Consider the following 19,984-nt stretch of genomic DNA (forward strand, 5'->3'; position numbering starts at 1 on the left):
TGGATCCTGCTGACCACACAATGAAAAGCAGGTCTAGAAGGAACTTAGCAAAGTCTGGTTTTGTGACCACCATGCCATCAGCCTCATGACTGGCTCATTACTGAGGAAGCCACTACGGATGCTGCAGCACATACATAGCTGGGCTTGTGCCAAGGGCAGTAGGAAACGCTGCCTTATGAGGGGCTGCTGCAGATTTAGCTTTTATCTGAAATACTGCTTTTGGGTCAGGTTGATACTCTTTAAAGGTGTAGTGTTTTGTGTACTTACGTTGATTTTAGCCACTGAAAAATCTGAGTTTAAAAGCACAGAGCAGCTCAGCTCAGTGCAAAGCTGCTTCAAACACGGCTGGCAGGGGAGGTGTAGGTGCTGCTTGGAATGCTCTGTCCAGCTCCACGTTCTGTGTTCTTAAAAAGACTAATTTTCCCACTCAAGCAAGAGTGAAATACACAAAACAACCTATCCATTAGTTCTGGAAGGAAGATGAGTTATAATTTTGAGCTATTAAAAACCAGTATCAAAAGTGAAGAATTAAGTTGTCTGAAGTTGCAGAAGTATGTCTGTAGTAGTGTGTTACTAAAGCAGATGTTTAGGGAAGCTAGAAGATTTTTGGCATTTCAGGATTTGCCTAACATTCACAGCTCGCTTGGATTGAAAAAGAAAAAAATGTTGCAACTTCATTCCATGGATTTTTCCTTCATTAGAACTGGTTTATCCCAGCAGAACACCAAGTTAAAGCTGGCTGTGCTCTGGCACCCAGGCTGTGCCATGGGATGGCAATTTTGTAGCTTCTCATCTGTTTTCCAGTAGAAGCAGCAGAAACTGCTGGATATGGCTGCAGTGAGCCTGCTGCATCTGCTGGCTGCATTGTTTCTTCTCTTTCCATCTTCCAGAGTAAATCTGGAAAGTTAAACTCAGATCCACAAAGAAATTTGGGGTTTAACAATTAATTTAAATGCAGTTCATTTTTAGCCCAATTCCCTCTGCTGTCTTAACTGGAGTAGGAGTACTCCAGGAAGTACCATTTTTAAAACTATTAAAACTGATTTTCATTATTAAAAATATCAGAGTGCTTTTAAATCCTGTCATGACTCTGCACTTTGAAAAAAACTGTCACGCTTTAAAAAGATTGATTTGATTTGGTTTTCATTCCATCTTCTGCATATGAGGCAGGATGCCCCATACAGTCAACCAATGGTGGGCTTATGGTATACTTAGAAACTGTCTGAGGAATGTTCCTCCTCCTTTTTGAATCTCTTTATTAATATAAATTAAATTCCACATTTTAGAATATGCATTGAAAAATCTTCAGTCTTTCACAATGGACTTGGGTTAGGAGGGTTTTTCTGCAAAGCTGTTTACAGCATTCCTTCCACAAAGGAAGCATTTCAGTAATTACATCATTGATTGGAACTTTGTAAAACTTTGTTCTGTGGGTATATTTTCCTCTAATCTCAGCAGAAGAAAAAGGCATTCCTGTCTAGCTCTGCTGTCCAAAACTCTTGCCTTGCTCTAGTTTTCACCTTTTCAAAATCCTGAGCAAATGTCAGAAGTCTGTGCTATTTGCTTTCAGCAAACACAGAGTACAGTAACATGTCTAGTTCATCAAAACTCAGGATTTCACAGCTGAGAGCTCACAACTAAGATGAGAAATGATGAAATTTGTAGCTTAAAATGTGCTAAGGCACAAAGTTTTATTTCCTCCGTACACCATTTTCACAGCACAGACACCTGGTACCTCGGTGCATTCCGGGAGCAGGCACACAGCAGTTGTTGGCTCGTTCTGCCGGGTGCTGGGAACGGCAGGAATGAGGAAATGACTAAAGGAAATCAACAGCCACTATTTGTGCAAAATATGCCAGAGGGGTTTCCGGCACCCCTTGTTTCCCAGGATAACCACAGAAGGCGAAGCTACATTTCACTGTGCAACATTTCTAAAAATGGTCAGCTGCACTTCTGTTTGTCTCCCCGAGACTGATCTATTGTCACTTGAGAGTCCAGAGTTCTCTTTTTGAGTACCCCCAAATATACAGATTGTGCCCAAATTCTGATGAGGGCTGAGTGGCTGCCAGGACTCCACAACCTTGAAGATGAATTGAATTACTTTGTAATTTCAATTTTGCTCGTCCTTTCCCTTGAAGAGGTGAACTCATTCATCTCAGACTAGAAATGGGAGTTAAAAGGTCTCTCAGTTGTCTTACGCAGCAGTTAGGGCTCAGGTGGCCCAAAACACCTGCCCAAAAGAGAAAGACCTGAAAGGTGGAGCCTCTCACCTTTGGAATCCCAGTAGTTTTTTTCACGACTTAGTCATAAGGGCTGAACTTTCTTTCAATTCTGTACCTTAGCCAGGGCTGTAAAACCTGCTACTATGAGGGAAAGATGACATATTCATCCTTCTCCTGGAGTAACAGTGCAAAACATTCTTCAATACTCTTATCCAGTGTTAGCAAAAGCAAAGACAAACTTGAAAGGCCAGAGGAAAAGAGGGTCTCTGGGCAGAGGTGCATCAGCGATTGCTACACACACTAGAAGTTACCCCTTCAAGCCCCTCTGCAGACCACTGCTTGTCTGAAAGCAAAATAAATGGGATTTTAATCTTATAATTCACTTTAATAATATTTATCACTAACCTCAAGTATTCATTCACTCTTCATTAGCAATTTTTTATTTTTGTGAGATTATCAGTACAACCTATTCAATACATATTTAAGTGCTCTGAAGGAATAGAATTGAAATTGAAAATTAATTCCAATCTAGTGTTAACTGAAGAAGTTAACCCTACTTTGGTATCCATATGGAGTTTCCAGTCTGGCATTGCAGAACTCCTTCCATGGCCACAGAAGCTGCAGAGCCACTTGCAAACAGCACTTTTCTAAATGTCCTGCTCCATTTACTGAGTACCAGTGCACAGCTCATCTCATGGTAATAGCACTAAGATATCATAAGGATTACTAAAGTTATTACAGCAATTGTAATGTCACTGCTGAACAGTTTACTAGGTTAAGGGTTGAAGTCTGTCAGTGCTTTATAGTACTTTTAATTCTAAGAAAAGAATAAGTACATTATTAAAAAATTAACTGATTAGTTTTGTAACATTCAAATTTGTTTCCTGCTTTTAACACATAAAATATCAGTTGCAGTGCTTAGAACTATTTAAAACAAAAAGCCACATAAAATTTTCATATTCCGGATGGGCAAAGCGGCATCTAGAGATTAGTAACTGGTGTAAAAGTTACTACCAATGAATAAATAAAGCTGCTGCAGTTGACAGGGGAGCACCATGGATTCTCTGAATGACAGTGAAGTGCATCCTCCTGTGGTACTCAAGCTGCAGGAAGATGGGCAGCAGTCAATAGTTACTATAAAATTTTAAAAGGGCAGCAATGTACAGCATTGTACAGTGCAAGTCCTGAACTACAATGCTGCTCAGCTTCAACAAGCAGGTTATACGTGGTGTAAGTGCAGCTGAATGAATCCAACAAGTACTGTTACAATCAGCTTCAATGAGGTGCTTTATTCCAGTCAGAAACCAATGCCAGAACAAAACATTTCACTGCCCCTACCCCTATCACCACATCAGGCTTTACCAGACAGAAATTAAGAGGGGTTTATTTTCCTAAACCCCAGTGAAAGCCCCCATATTCAGAAGGCGTCTCTCATTACATCCAGCAGTGGCAAAGCAACAGATCTCAGCTGATCCAAACTGGACCAAGCATGAGGAGAGATGGTGACAAGGCACACATTACAATACACCTGAGGTTTATGTAGATTTTCACAGGGAAAGGAGGCTTTTGATTGAAGAGGCATTAAGCCTTGCAAGCTCAGTAGTTCAGAAGAGTCCACCAGAGTATCTTTAAAGTGTGGTTTCAGCTGCAGAATTTACTGTAAGAGACAGAACTCTGCAGCAAAACTTAGCAGGACATAATTGCACCTTTAACTTCATAACTAAAGAGAAGAAATCTCTTCTAATAATGTGATTTTACATACCTCATATAGACCAATATGCCACTTTCCTAAAGAGCATCTGTAGTCTATAGTACCAAGTCAGTAACAAAATGAAGGTAAACTCCATTCAGTTCAAAAAAAAAGGAAAAAAATGGCTAAAATATGCATTTAGTTCAACAAACATCACTATTGAAAAATTTCATTTTTAGGTTGTGTGTAGTGAAAATGTGCTTCTTCCTTGGGATTGTTATATACTGTGCATTTTCATTTGATGGTGTGGTTTTCAAAAAGAGGTTACAGGTGAAAAGGTGACCATGTCTGGAGTCTGGTGATACAGAAACCTGAGTGAAAAAGAAAAACTAAGTTCATTTTTTCCATCCTACAGAATTCTTGCATATTTCAACTTAATTTTTATAAATGTTCATAAAAATAAAATTAGCATGGGGGGGAAAGGGACATAACTAGGGAGATAAATAGAAAGCATCCCATTATATGATTTTGCTTACATAAAATTATATGGTAAATTATGTTTTGCAATGAATTTTACTTTAAGACACTAAGCTGCAAGGCTTTTCTTTCCCTTCAGAGGCTATTCCAGAAAAATATTGTCATTTAACTTAACTCTGTCTCAAGATTTATTTCACTTTTACTCCATCTACTTTAAACAACTTCTCCTTTGTCTAAACCCTGTCTCTGTATATTACACATTTCCAAGTATGATTCAGCCCCTGTAATCCCTCCCTCACATACTCAATCAGAAAAGCAGAAGGGAATTATGAAGGAATAAGCTGGACAGTCTCATTTACTTTTATTTCTGAAATCTCCAGCGTATCATCTCTTATGTACAAAGCTCCCAGAAGAGTTACACACCTTCACTGTCCAGTACAGTAAATAGAATAAAACAGCAATAAAAGTAAGCCTCAGACTATCTGTGTCCACAGCAACAACAGTTGCTCAAGTTTATTTTCCACTGAGGAAGGAACCTTGGATGAAGAATATTCCTCCGAAATATTTTGATAATAAACAGAATGTGACTTAGATGTTTCACAACAATGGAGATCACAATTTTCCTTTCAGCTTGCATTGCTTTTTAGCAAGAAACAAACAAGTGCCCAGGTACCTTTTCTAAAGCTATCAGAGGGGTTTCAAAGAGCAAAAAACCAACTCCACATTCAAATAATCACACTAGGACCAAACAATTACATGAGGACATCACTCAAACAGCTGGCTACAGCAGAGAGCAACATGTAAAACACACTCTGTGGTTCTCTGAAGGGCTCACTTTTGGAGTGATTCTTACCTTGGTCTGGATCAATGCTTTGCAGTCATTAATACCGAATCCATCAAATCTGAAGTCCTCATTATCTTCAACATTTGATTCCTCAAAAATATCATCCTGGCTCTCTGAAATGTCCTAAAACCCCCACAACTTACATTTTATTCAAGAATTTATTTATGCATTTCTACAGATAGATATAAGCATATAACCTAAAGAGAAGTTTCGCTCAAATAACAACAACCACTAAATTTTACTTTCTGAAGCTGTATTTATCATGGGATCCCCTTTCCTTTAAAACAATTTTAAGTAAAAACCAGTACTACCTAAACACATGAATCTAATTGTGACTTCAATGAATCTACATGTGACTTCACCTAATAAAAAAGCCATTTCCAATTAAAATTAGCCTTAATTAACACCAAAACATTGCTGATAAATATATCTTAATCAGTATTGTTCAAAGACATACAATTTTCCAGTAACAGAAAAGAAGTAATGATGAAAGTTTAAGCTGCCTGGGCATTTATTTAATGCTGGTGTATCTATGGGCAAGAAAGGAACAGAATGGGAGTTAACTGTGTTGGGGAAATGTCTCCCATTCTCTCTCTGATAAATGACACTTCTATAAAAGTGACTTTCAAGTGCAGAATAGGTCTTCTACCTTCAGCACAGTTGTTTAACTTGCATGAAAAGTCCAATATGCCCATAAAATCCATACCTTGTCAGCCTCATACTTCAGCAACCAAATTATCAATTGAAACAGTTATTTCTGACAACTACATGTGACTAATCGATCCCAATTAAATAACTGAATACTAAATCATCTTGTACACTTTTATCTTCTCAAAACATGACATTAAATAGAAACATTTCTATTTGAGATCTTTCAATAATTGGTTTGGTCTCAATTCAATTTAAAACATACTCTGCTTCAAGCCTTGCAAAAGCAGACAGAGGAATAATCTGAGGAAAAGGAAAGTGGAACACACTTTCAGTTCCTGTACAGTAAAAACCTCCAGTAATGACTTTAACAGCCTCTCTGATTCAAATCTTATTTTCATTTAACAGAAAGATATTAGAGGCTAACAATTTTCTTGTACTCTGAGCAAAAAAGGTAAACAATCCTACTGCACACACACCTGAAAGCTAATTCTCCATCTCTAACAAAGCTGAACATAACACCCGACAGCAGGGCACTATGCAGGGGAGAGTTCAATGGAAAGACAATCAAAGTTTGATCCTGCACAATTTCATGGTTACTTACACATAAATATGGAAACACTAGACTATCACTTTAAAAACCTCTCTGTAAAAAAAGCTTATGACTCATTGAGATCTAGTCCCTCATACATCTGCATGCAGATGTTTATGCTGGCACACTGGCAAACAATCGTTCAATTACCTTTTGATTTGCATCTATTCCAAGAACACTCAAGAGGATTTCTTGGCAATGAGATTTACTCCAGCAATGTCTTAAGCTGGGGGCATTATCAGAGTCTCTGAGTGTTCTCCATACGTTTCCAGAATCGATGCTAGAAAACAAAACATAATTTGAGGTTATAAGCTGTATGAAGTTTCCAGTGAACATAAATAACTATTTTCACTACATACAGTTGTATACTGCCCTGTCTTGATCTAACAGCAAGAGTTTATCTTAAAACTCCTACCTTTGGTCAAACTACCAACCCAGTGTATTAATTAGCTGGCATGACAATTAGTGGAAACAGTAAGTCAACATGACTTCTCAGATAAGAAGGGCATTAGAAGCACATTTCATATGCCATCAGCTGACATTTTTGAATTGCTTCTGTAAAACGTGGTCAGAGTTCAGCGCTATTAGTTCTGCACTTTGCATTTTTCTGTCTCTCAAACCTTTCTCCATCCCATAGGTCACACTTCTCCTCTGCAGCACCTGCTGCTCAGGTGGGTGACCTGCACCTGTTCTGGATGTGTCTGTGCTACAAAATAAACCAAAGACTGCAGAAACAGTGAGAATTAGAGTTCCCTTCACATGGTATTTTCAATTCTCACATTGCATTCATCCTATGCAAAAATCCAGTTGGGCTTAGTTTAGTACAGGATGTAGTTATCATTGTACTTAGTTATTCACCACTGTAGAACAGGGCTTTTTTGTCCATAGTTGGTATAGTATTCTGCTATAATACTGCAGTCCCTTTTACATATATATTTCTCCACAAGTTTAATGCTGATTAAAATATAACACATATGCAGAGAACTTGCTGAAAGGATGCCCACTTTTCATTTTTAAATTACATTTTTTCTGAGCCTTAGGACATTTCCTAAGTGTGATCTGACCCAACTTTCTGGATACAAAGCCTCAGAGTTATGCAAAAATAACTACAATACTGTTCAGTAAATACAATACTGCTCAACTGCTGCTGATCCTTCAAAAGCGTGCAACAAATCTAGAAGTGTTCAAGCTGTCATAAGAGAAATCTTAGCTAATGATACTAATTGCCATTAACATAACCCAGGAAAGAAGCCAGATGCACCACAGATTCTGAAGCACATCTGCTTACACGTGAGAAGAAGTTACTAACTGGAAAAATTGGGGGGGGAAGCATGTGGGCTGTTAGAAGCATCAGCCTCCAATGATGAAGAAATAAGTGGGATGTGCTGTAAAGAAAGGACAAACAAACAGGAAGAACAGGCTGTCTGTTGGGTTCTGGCATTCCAGAGGCTTACTCATAAGAAGGCACACCAACAGCAGGAAAAACCCTAAGTAGGAATTTGTAATTATGATTTATTCCCTTCATTGTTTTCCAATGGCTCAAACACCATTCATTTCCTCTAACAATACAGTACAACATTGCTAAGATGAAGAGCGTAGTGCTAAGAAAGAATTTTGAGTGTACCACTGATTTTTAAATTATGAAATAAACAGTGTAATTGCCGAGGAGCTTTTCGGTTTGGTTTGGTTTGGTTTGGTTTGGTTTGGTTTGGGGGGTTTGTGGGTTTTGGGTTTTTTGGGGGGGTTTTGTTATTGTTTTTGGTTTTGGGGTTTCTTTAAATTCGTGATCTAAACTCATTACCCAAGTTGAATCTTCAGAAGTTCAGGTATCCCAACATCTTCACTATTTGCATCAAGTAGTACTTGCTCTAAACTTCTTATGTTTTCTCTGGACTGTGATACAAAGACTTCTGGAAAGCCCAACTTAAATATATCCTCATAGCTGTGGTCTGCCTAGGAAAAAAGAGAGTTTTATTTTATATGTTATATGGGTCCTCCCCACAGTTCACAAAGGATATAGTCCAAAGACTACAGTGTTTCTAGAGATTGTCTTATTATTTTAAATATTTGTATTAATACTAATGGTACAGAGGGACTGAGCCCAAAGTTCAGTGTTCTGAGTGTTTACTTAGAATTGGAGGAAGAGAAGCAAGAATCCAGGAGTTTCTGATGAACCTTAGTCTCTCACTTCCCAGCTTCTAAATCATAGGCTGGTTTGCCTGTTTAGCACTCAGGACTCCTTCTTCTGCTCAGATAACTCAGGACAGATCTGATGTGCACATCAAATCCAAAGCTTGTTTTGCTAACTCAGTATTCAAATACTCCTAATTCAGCCAAATGTAACACAACTGCTAAATGCTACAGTTACCAATAAATATTTGCACTTTGTAAGCCTGAAGAAAAGCTGAGGTGAGGACGTCCCCATATCCTTGCATTTCCACCAAATTTTTTCCAACCTATATTAAAATCAGAGCCAGATTTACATACTTGTTCCTCCCCCAGCTGTGATGAGGAGGAAGTGTGGGAGACTGAACACAGCCCCAGGAGTGATCCAAATAGGCCTACTGGAAGTAACAGGGTTATCTGACAACTAAGAAATACATATACAAAGGAAAACGTGCAAAATTTACATCATGTCCTAAAGGGATGTTATCATGCTATCCAGTTCAGAAGCTGTGCCATTTCATTCCTTCAAAAAAGGAATTGCTGTAATTTTCTAAATAAAATCAATTAATTGACTTCACCACCCGTCCTAGGGACTGCAATCCAGGAGTAGCAACATTGTGTGAAAACCAGACAATGGAACCAGTCAGTTTGTTTTCTTTGCCCAGCAAGCAACAATTTAGTCTGAAAAATGTTAAGTATGGATGCTCCACACATATTTTGACAGTTTCATTTGAGTGTAATTGAAACAGCCAAAATAGACTGAGGTATTTCCACAGTTTCATTATACAGAATTCAGTCAAGTGTGGTGAACACTGAGAGAGTATGGATTTAATCTAATGATTAGTGGGCAGAATCAACAGAGATGGTAGAAGGATTCTGTACTTCTGAGCCTGCTTCTAGGAGCAGAATTTGTGCTCCATGCTGCTCCCTCCTGAAGTAGGGCCTTGCTAAAATGCCTGCTCTGATGAGCAGCTGCTGAGACACTCAAAGACTCCTGAGTAAAATCCTTTGAATCTTGCCCCAAGTACCACAGGACTTTCAATCAATTTGTAAATTATTTCATCTTACGACAGAGATACTACATAGAGGATCCTGAGAGATGAAGAAGGATCCTGAATTTCTGAGAAGTAGAATTCTGGGAAAGCAAACTCGCTAGAGCATACAGGGTCAAGGAAAAACAACTTCCTAGTAGGTACCAAAACTGAAATGGGATGGGAATTACGGAAAAGCCAGGCAACTGCCCTTGGCTTTGGGATGAGGGGTAATTACAGCCACAGCGAGTGTGCATCAAGGGAAGCACAGCTCTGCCTCAATCGCAGTATCTCCTTAGACTCTGTGGTGCTTCTCCTACACATGAAAGTCACTGACTTACAGTTTAACCAAGACAGATGAAAAACCCAAGAATTTATATTATCTTTATTGCTGTCTATTTCAGTGTGTCTTTCTAAAATAAAAACTAGGTATATTTTCACTTATCTTGTAGCTTTGTACTAATTATGAAAATATGAATGTGCCCATAGTTTCTGACTAAATCCTCTCTATCCTATTATGTCAGAATACCACAGGGCTTAAACACATGCACCAGTCTCTCTCACAAAGGCCAGTATTTATGAAAAATCCTTAAAACGTTCAGTTATTTAGGAAAAATATGCAGCTATTGCAAGGAAATTGGTGATTGTTTCCTTCTTAAAGTACATGATTCTACTTCAGACCAATACTGTTTAATTAACTGAAGCAACAAATGTTGAAGGTCAGACCTCCAACCTCAGATGATCTCTAGAGGTCCCTCCAACCTACCTGGCTTTTTTTGTATAGACCACACAGATGACAGAGCCCCAGTTCAAAGAGTTTATGGTTTCAAACAAACAATGTAAAAAGCACAAGGATAAAGGACAAGCCACACACACATTCTACACTCAAAAAAATCTCCAGCAACTCTGCAGCTTTTTCTCTACCCGAGACAAGAAAAGACGACTTGAAACTGTAAGCCTGGTTAACTTATTTAGCTTTTACTGGACATTTCCTTTAGCCTTTAATAAATGTAAAATAAAGTAAATGCTTCAGTAAGATTAAGATCTATTGCTTTTGGAAAGAAACCAAGCAACCTGCTATATTCCAATTCAGCTTCAATCATTACAATACTCTCTTCTTGCAACTGAAGGCTTCTTGTCCCCTATTTCCAACATTACAGAACATTTGAATTCTCTGTTTACGCACTCAAATAACCAGGTATCTTGTGTATCTCCACTCAATTAACGTGCGCAGCTTATCCCAACTCCATCTTTGTGTTTTCCCTAATAATACCTCTGAAGCAAGTTCCTAGGCAAGAAAGCCTGTCTCCAGAAAACTCTTGGTTCACTACACCTACTAAAACGCATCTAACAGACTACAAGCTGTAAGTTTTTACTGCTACAGGTTAATCCCATGAACATCTTAGTTGATTGTTCTCTTTTCTGTAATTTAGGATAAAAGTAATAAGAACAAGGGTGTGTGTGTGTGTGTGTGTGTGTGTGTGTGTGTGTGTGTGTGTGTTTTGTATTTATATGTTCTTTCTTACCTTTTGCTACTTTTCTTCCCTTTGGTGATACATGTTTGGTCCATACGGAAACACATTCATTGCAACAAGGTATAAAACTTTACCTAAACCTTTTTTTGTGCTGATAAGGATATATCACATTATTTACTCAGAATATTACCTGTAACATCATATGAGACAATGTAACACACTGTGGTATAAAAATGAATTACATTAAAAGATTTCTATTCCTTCTTTTGGTATCATTAACTTCTACCATAATCAGTCTAAAATTCCAGAAAGATTGTTGGTATTACTCAGGCAGTATGTTAAATAACAAAAGTAATTGTCTTTGCCAATTTCTGACTTGATAATTTGTGTGCTTCAATAAGCTTTCAGGCAACCCTTAGAATTTCTATCCACCCTGCTTCTGTCATCCACCTTCCTGATTTTTTATTTCCTATGTTCTTGCTAGTCTAGCTTTTAAACTGCAAGTGTGTCAGGGCAGGGTTCATGGTTTCTATGTGCTTACTTATTCCTAGTGCCTAGAAGCAAAGAAGTGCATTACATTCTTTGATGCTCTCCAGCAGGACAACTTAAGTATTTGTAAAACACTGTAAAGAAGTTGCTTTTGTTCCACTTGAGTTAGCTGCAAAGTAGCTTGACAGTTTCTCTCCCTGTACATTACCCTCTATAGAGAAGATAGATAAAAAACTTGAGCTGTAGGAAGCAGTAACACAAACATTTCTGGTCCTTGGTTTACTGTTAACACATACCTCATTCGAAGAGCCCAAAGCCTCCTGTATCCCACTGCACAGAGATGGCTCAGCACAAACCTGGGCAGCAGAAGGGCTACAGCATCCACTGCTTAAGTCTGTATCAGCTCCAGAAGTTTTTGTTGGCTTCACCAAAACTTCAAGATTATGACTGAATCTCTCTGATTTGTCTAAGGACTCCTTGAAGCCTTCAAAATCACCCCAGGAACAACTGGGTTCTGAGATGATAAAAATGCTCTCAGAAAACCCCTCGTAACTTCTCCCTTTGCAATTCATTACAGGGAGGCTTTGCTGCATTACTTTAAGATTAGTAATTTCTTCATTATTTGTCTTGTCATTCCAGTTACAGTCACCTCCATCATGATACACACCACCTGCTTTGGCTACCAGGTCTTTTGGAGACCCCTGGTGTGATAAGTCTGCATTAGTAAGACTTTCTACTACTGACAGGTTCTGCATCTTTGTTTGAGAAAAATTAATTTGTTGAAATCTGTACTGCAAAAAAGTTACTGAAGTTCAGTTTGTTGCATTAGAAATCTGAGTGTTTCCAAAACAAAATCAAGTTCTTCATTTCACCCCAAAGAATAACAACACTGCTAAATCAAAACAGGATGTCCTTCAGGCTCTCCTCCAGTAATCGGCATGTGCACGTAATTCAGCCTCATTTTCTGTGTAAAATATTAGCCTGCAAAAAAAAAGATTTTAAATAAATACTTCTGTGATAAGGGGTGTGTAGGAATAAAGATAGCTGATAAGGTAGGAGAAAGAATGCTCAGGTTAAAATAAACACATTCCAGTATTATCCATTGAAAATTGCTATAGGCAAAACTATTTAAAATTTACACTCAGCTATCTGCCCACACCACGAGAAAGCTATTAAATTAGTGAACAATATTCAGCAAACACGTAGCAAAAGTTGTTGGATATTAACTCAGTACTGAGTATACAGGAGACAAACAAAAATAACTACAGAGAACATCTAACACTTCAAAAATATTTTCTGTAACTATTTCATCCACCTTGTGCACACCCAGGCTGTGCTCTTTCTCTCTGCATGGGCTGCCCCCTCTCGATTATAATCCTATAAAAATATGGTACTTCCAACTATTTGAGTAATTGAGGCATATTTAATAAGTTCAGTTTGGCAGTAGTGATCATTTCAGCATTTATCACTGTAGATTAATCCCTCCAGCATTTTTCCGAGATGTTTTGAAGGTGCAGGTTAGAACAAACACTAAACCCAATTCTGATCGACTGGCCACTCTTAGGTATTTTCTGTGCTTAATAGACAGAACAAATGCTGTGGGTTTTTTCCCCCAAGTTTCCTTCGAAGGCGGCCCAGCCACAGTCCAAGGGGGCAGCAGGTCCCTCGCCCGTCCCCAGGGACACGGGTCACGGTTGGACCCCCCGTGACGAGACAGGGCAGCGCAGGGCAGGGGATGCGCATCCCGGAGCCGCCGGCGCTTCGCCCCAGGGAAGCGGCTCCTCCACCCGCATCCCCCCGGCGGCTCCTCCAGCCGCATTCCCCCACGCTGGGAGTGGGAACAGCCTTACCACCGCACCAGGGCCCGCCGCCTCCGCCCGGCAGGTCGCCAGGGGCGGGTCGAGGTGTGCTGGGCGGGACGGGGCGGGCGGCGGGGCCGGGGCCGGTCGGGGACAGCGGGACCCTCCCACCCTCCGCCCGGCAGCAGCGAAGGCAGAGGAGCCCCAGCCCTTCCTCAGCCCCCGTTCTCTCCCCTTTGCCTTCACAAGCGCCTCCCCGGCTCCCCAGCCTCGCTCCCGAGCCTCGGCCGTGCCACGGTTGTCCGCACCCGCATCCCTTGGGTTACAAACGCCCTTCCAGCCAGAACCAGGTCCTGCCCGCCGCGAAGAGGCTAGTTTTTTAAACTGTCATGTGAAAAAATATTCACTTTTGTTTTCCCCTCCCCCTCAGCTTCTTGCTGCGACCTGTCAGGCTAAGGACAGTGAGGTTTGATGGCGGTGGTTCCTGCTTCTTTTAATTTCACATTAGCTACAATTCTCACGTAGTTACAAAGTTCCAGGATACGTATTTTTAAAAAGTGACAATCTATCCACCCAGAAACAAAACCTCACGGTAAAATGGTAGGAAAAATGGTAGGAATGGGCCTCTCAGGATCTCCTCTCCCTCCCTCTGTTCTTTCATCCCGCAAGATGTTAGGCTGTCCCTTCTCTCTGCTAAGGCTGGGGCTTCACCCACTCGTAACAGGTGAGGCCAGAAGCTGTGGATACAGTGCTGCAAACAGATCACCCCACGGCCTGGGTGACTGTCCCATCCCACCCACCTCTTGAGGACCAGAGGTGTGGGCTGGAGGCAACCGCTCCCAGGGCTGGGGGCAGAAGGATGGGCACAGGGAAAACTCCTTAGCTCCCTGCCCTTGGGCTGGATTAAACATCTGGGTAGTCCCAAGGAAAAGAGAGAAGTTGTAAAAGCAGGGGAAAAGGTTTTTTGGAGCAAGGCCCAAAGTAAAAAGCTTTTTCTAGGCACTACAGTACAAATATTTTCCAGCCCAGACATAGATACACACACTCCTCCCACGCATCTGCCTCTCATTCCAGGCTGTAGTGCTTTATCCAAGGGCAAGAGGCTGGATTTGGGAGCGATGCCCAGATGCAGAGCCAAAGAAATTTTATTGGCAACTGTCTGAAAGAGTTTTTTTACTTGTTTTCTTTCTGCTTTGCAGCCTTTTCTTACCCTCCATGGCCATCCCGTGGCAGCCTGCACCTCTGAGGATATCCAACCAGTTCGGCGAGACTGTGATACAGCCCCAAAGCATCTGACACTTGCTGGGATGGCGTCATCGTCCCATGCTGCAGTCAGGTTTTGCTGTGGGGACCTCACGGGTTCCAGCTCTCGCTTCACTTTTGAAGGGAGCTCAGCATTTTTGCAGTGACTGCTGCTGTTTTGCTTGGTTTACATTTTCACTCATCTTCTCAAAGCAAAATGTTACAAACACACTGTGCAAAGTTTGAGATGCTCCTCTCCTTTACCAGGCTTTGCATCTGAAGGGGAAAAGGTGTGTGGGTTTCGCAAACCTCTCTCTGTCCTGCCAAGTTCAAGGTGTCTGCACCAGCATGAGCAGAGTGGTGGGAGAGCTGGGGATCATGAGAAGCTGCCACAGTCCTTAGAAACCACAGCGTGGGAACAGAAGGAAACTCTAGTGCCTTCTTTCCAGACTAACATCAGTAACTCAGTTAAGGACTGGCCACATAACGCTGTTGTTTATGTCTCTCCAGAACAGGTTATAACCCACCTTGGGAAAACCAGTTGCTAGCCCTGGGTCCCTGCAGGGAAACAATCGGCTGCATCATCTGCTGGGTGCACCCACTGCTGCCTCCACTCTCAGGAAAACACTGCTGCAAACCCACAGAATCACAAGAAAAACCTGCACTTGTGTGTTTTGTACAGGTTCTCACACCAAATGGGGCCAGTGTGCAGTACAGCCACCCTGCAAAGCAGATTTTATCTGGCCATGTCTGTATTCCCTCCTCTGGACTCAGGCCAAGCCAAGCATGGTGTGACAGTTGCTGCTGAGATCCCCAACTCCTGTTTTAAATGACACCCTCTGATAGAGACTGGTTTAAGTTAAAAGAATCATCACAGTTGGATTAAAAATTTTCCCCTCTTAAGTATACTGAGAAAAAATTTCTATATTCTCTTTGGGGGGAAAAAATCTTACAATTTTGTCTCACCAGGCCTTATGATTTACACCATGGTTACTGCATTAAATTAATAATTTCTTTTTGAACTATCACTGGGTTGGGGTTTTTTTTCAATAACCCCATCTTTGTTTAAAAGGTAAATAGGCCAAAAGCTCCAAAGATGAACTATAATGTTATATTTAGGCACTCACATGTATGCATCTACTAGAGCAGAACATCACTATGCAGAAATTCACCCATGCAAACAACCAAATTGATTGCTCACCTCCAACTCTTACTACTGCTCCTGTCCCCATTGCTACTGGAAAATTGCTTGAGCTTAGTAGTCACACTCCAGAATTATTCTCTTCTTTTTTTTTTTTTTTCCTATGGAAAAATACCAATTTGCAGTGAAAAAAAACCAAACAGAATAGCTGAACAGCATTTACTTTCAGGTCAAAACAGCATCATGCTGCTATAATATGAATTTCTATCTGTGAAAGATCTGATCCTGAAACACTAAATTTTGTGGTTTCCCTGGAAATGACCAGGGTGGGTTTTAATTAATTCTTTTTATTCTGGAAAAAAGCAATCAAGCAAGGAAACAAGAAATATCCTTGTCGGGAGATTTTTCAGGATGGTGGAGTTCTTTTGGGGTTTTTTTTTGTCTTTTTTTTTCCTTTTAATGAAGCATTAAACAAGATTAGCTTGCCATTTAAAGGACTGAAATGTTTAATTTGTATTAAATACTTGGATGTCTTTTCTTGTAAAAAAAATAAGTTACATTTAACTAAACTGACCTCAAATGTCATTTAGAAAATAGAATTAAACATGTTTTCAGAAGTCAATAAATAATGTTGAATGACTCAAAGTGACATTTAAATAAATGATCAGTCAATGATCAATAATTTTTTTCCACCCCAAGTATCCAAATTCTAGAAGTGTAGGACTTCAGCAATTGTTTAATTTCCTTAGCAGTGCAGAATGTTCAGCTTATTGAAAATCCACTGAGGATATCAGGTCTAAATACTGATCTAATAGATTAGCTAAGGCTTACATTTAAATTTTGTTGATTACTCTATTATGCTCCCTCCTGAAGGCACACTGGGTTTGCCATGCCTTCCTGCTTTGCTTTGCTGCTGGTATGGGTAGTTCAAAAGGTCAGCAAATCCATCATCTTTTTCCCGAGTTAGACGTAAAACAGCAGCTCTCCAGGGCACACTTTGGTTCTCCCCAATGCACGACAGGTATGGATCCCCTGGTCCCCTTGTGAAATATTACTCTGGGTGCTAAACCAGTGTGATGGGAGTCACAGGCATCAATGAGCCACTGTAGCAGTTAGCAGTGCCTGGGCTCGAAGATGAACCAGGATTTTTCCAACAGCAGATGGCAGCTTTCCCTTGTCTCTCTTTTGTGCACACAACACATCTGTTCATTCTCCTGAGCACGGGAAGTAATTCATCCCCTCTACGCTTTGCATTAAAAAAGTATTGGACCACCTGCTTTATATGCTGACCACAGAAAAGCCATTCCGTGGGATTCCTTCATCGATGGACTGTCAGTGTAGAAAGATCTACCCATAAAAAAAAAGGTGATATCTTGTGCCAGGAAGCATATGATATACTTTAGGTCCTTCTCTTCTTCTCTTGGGTGTGGAAGATAAGGGAGCTGTAACTCACCTCTTAAAAAAGCTTAGATGTGCAGGAGATGTCCATGCCCTGGGTTCAGTGGCTGCCTTGAGCATTTTTGTCTAGCCCAGCAGTGTGGTTTGAAGCAATGCCCACATTTGCTCTGATGGTTAGTCTGGTTCTCAGAGTGATTTGGGGGAGCACAAACTAAATGCCTTCTGGGGAAAGGCAGAGAAATGCCATTCCACTCTGGCACTTCATGGAAACATCCTCTTCCAAATCCATATGTGGGCTGCACTATTTTAAGATCCTCTAGCAAGTTACACAGCACATGTACTAAAAGAAGACTCAAACCATTCAGAGCTCCCAAAAGATCCTGAAGTGCTTCTTGTGCCTATATGTAAAGGGCCAAGTGCCACAGGCACCTTCCTATTTGCCAGTTTTCACCCGCCTTCAAGTCTGCCACCACTGCATCATCCACTTCTAGCTTGAAATCCTTTCCTCTCTTCAGCTGCTTTCCCTTCTGTTGAAAGTCCCTCTTGCTGAACCTCTTGTTTCTTTTATCAGACCTATTTCTTACTATCAATTTGCCAACTGTTCTCTCTTCTGCCTTCAGCCTCCTCAAAACTCAGAATGCGCAACTTGGGCCCTGATGGAAGTGGTATTGCTTTTTATTTGATGAGAAAGACATGAGAGGGACAAAGGTTTCCCGGGTAGCAGAATAATTTGCTGGTAGAAGCAGAAGGTTACTAACATCCTGACTGCTCTTAGTATGAGAGCACTGGCCAGCACCAGATTTCAGAATAATAAAGGTGATCCTCTTGAAGTACCATTACACTGCATTGAGAGCACCTGTTGTGTGAGCACCACACAGCAGCAGCTGCTCACATGGACTCTGTCACCATGGTGGAGGACCTGGAGAAATGACAGTGGTTTGATGTGGCTCCCAGATTCCTATTCCTGTATCCCACAGAAGATCCTTCAAGATCATACTGTAAAATACCTTTTTTGCCTCCTCCCTACCCTTGCTGACATCAGCACCCCTGTATCCATACCTCTGTTTCCAACACAGTGAGTGCTGCTTTTCTAAACAGGTTGCTTGGCAAAGGAGACAAAGCTTCTGATGGAATTACACCTCTGGGCTCAGATCTGAAGGGAAGTGATAAATACCACCAGATTGCCCAGGAGCACTGGCACACCTCTAAAAGCAATTCCACAGGGGCTATGAGCTGCTGCAGAAATCATTCACACAACAGCTATGTGAAAATACCAGCAATGATAGAACTGTCTTCCCAGTCCTGGCCCAGTATAGATGGCTTTGCCTCAAAGCCATGAAACAAATATTTCCATGTTTCTGTAAAACAAGTGGTAGAACAGTTCCTTCCTTCACTCAGCAGGGCTGACAACTATTCCAAGTGCCAGACTGGCTACTGGAGACTCTGGAGAGGTGTCATGGCCCCTTAGTGTTCTCCTTACAGAACCACTAAGTTGCTACACTTATATCCTGCAGAAAGATATCTTGCAGGAGTTGCAGGAGTGAATTCAGCAACTTCCAGTGATTGATGTGCGAAGCCAGTCCTCAGAGAGACAGTCTTACTGCACCAAATTATTTCTTATTGTAGGCATAGCCATTGGACATCTAAAGATCTTTCTTCTTATGATCAATTCAGCCAAGGAAAGAATCTTCAAGGCAAACAATTACACTTCTCTTGAGCTCTGAAAATTCCATCTCCTGCTTCTCTTAATGTTGTGATCTTCTCTTACTTCAGTTTCTCCTAGCCCTGAAGCACATCATCTCCTTATGGCACCTCTTCTGGGCACAGCTGAAAGTGGGCCCTACACCTTTTGAACCTTCTGGAGCTTGTAGAAGGATCCCACATCTTCAGAAAGGTGGTTGTTTAAATGTATGGCAGTGGGATGTGGTACCAGAGTGCAACTGTATTTGGTGCTTCACAGTTACCTACATACACCTGCTCCTTTCTCTGTTAGAATTTCCAATCAAGTTCCTGTTCTGTGTGGCTTTTTCTGCTGATCTTTCAAAATTGTCATATACATATATTAAGTTCAACAGTCTCTGCTGCCCACACAGTTTTTTTCAGGTACACAACCATTGCTTTACTGAGGGCAAGCTTGGTAATTTTTGCCAGTCCCCTTCATGCCCTGTAAAAGGAGTCATGATCACTGTGGTTTGCAGCTCACTAATCCTCTGTTTTAATGCCTGATTAGGTCCCAAATCCATCATTGTTAGTGAGATGTGGGTGTGGGGAGGGCAGGAGAATTTCATCCCCTCAACTGAGAGTTAAGCTGCTAGAGGTACATCTGACTGGTGCTGTACAAGTCTATTAATTAGCTACCTGGAAGTTTCATTGCTGCTGTTCAGTGAGGTTGTGGAAAGGTCAGGCACTCCATTAGAAGTGCTGTGCTTCAACTTGAAGTCATTGCATTTAACACAAATCTCTAGGAAAAAAATCAAATAAAGCAATAGCATAAAAGTATTTTTAAAAACTTGAGTCCCCACTTCAAGCAGCGTTTGGAAGAACACCAAATCATGATAATAAGCATCTTTGTAGCTCCTTAATTACAAGGAGCTTCTTCATTCTCCAAGTGAGCTTCATGGGGGTCCTGAGTAAGTGGATCGGTGGTCACTGGGGCTCTTTACACAGAGGGAAACATCACCACTCCACCTTGCAGAGTGGGAAATAGAATTAAAGATAGTTAATGTTAGCTGCCCCTAACAGAAGACACCAAATCCCTGATGGATGTCTC

General features: G+C 40.9%; 1 protein-coding gene across 2 annotated transcripts; it reads right to left on the minus strand.

Moving 5' to 3' along the window:
- Positions 1-2,674: 2,674 nt before the first annotated feature.
- Positions 2,675-13,533, minus strand: CLBA1 (clathrin binding box of aftiphilin containing 1). Of its 2 annotated transcripts, none has more exons than XM_071559377.1 (6): positions 13,485-13,533; positions 11,931-12,615; positions 8,275-8,426; positions 6,624-6,753; positions 5,243-5,356; positions 2,675-4,283 (listed from the first exon to the last, which is right to left on the minus strand). In XM_071559377.1, the coding sequence occupies exons 2-6, from the start codon at positions 12,387-12,389 to the stop codon at positions 4,116-4,118; spliced, it is 1,023 nt and encodes a 340-aa protein (XP_071415478.1). In that variant the 5' UTR covers positions 12,390-12,615; positions 13,485-13,533; the 3' UTR covers positions 2,675-4,115. The 2 variants fall into 2 exon arrangements, with proteins under 2 accessions (XP_071415478.1, XP_071415479.1); XM_071559378.1 differs by having other exon boundaries at positions 13,493-13,514.
- Between the last annotated feature and the right edge of the window lie 6,451 nt (positions 13,534-19,984).

Source organism: Pithys albifrons, chromosome 6 (genome assembly GCF_047495875.1).
Source record: "Pithys albifrons albifrons isolate INPA30051 chromosome 6, PitAlb_v1, whole genome shotgun sequence".
Classification (NCBI taxonomy): Eukaryota; Metazoa; Chordata; class Aves; order Passeriformes; family Thamnophilidae; genus Pithys; species Pithys albifrons.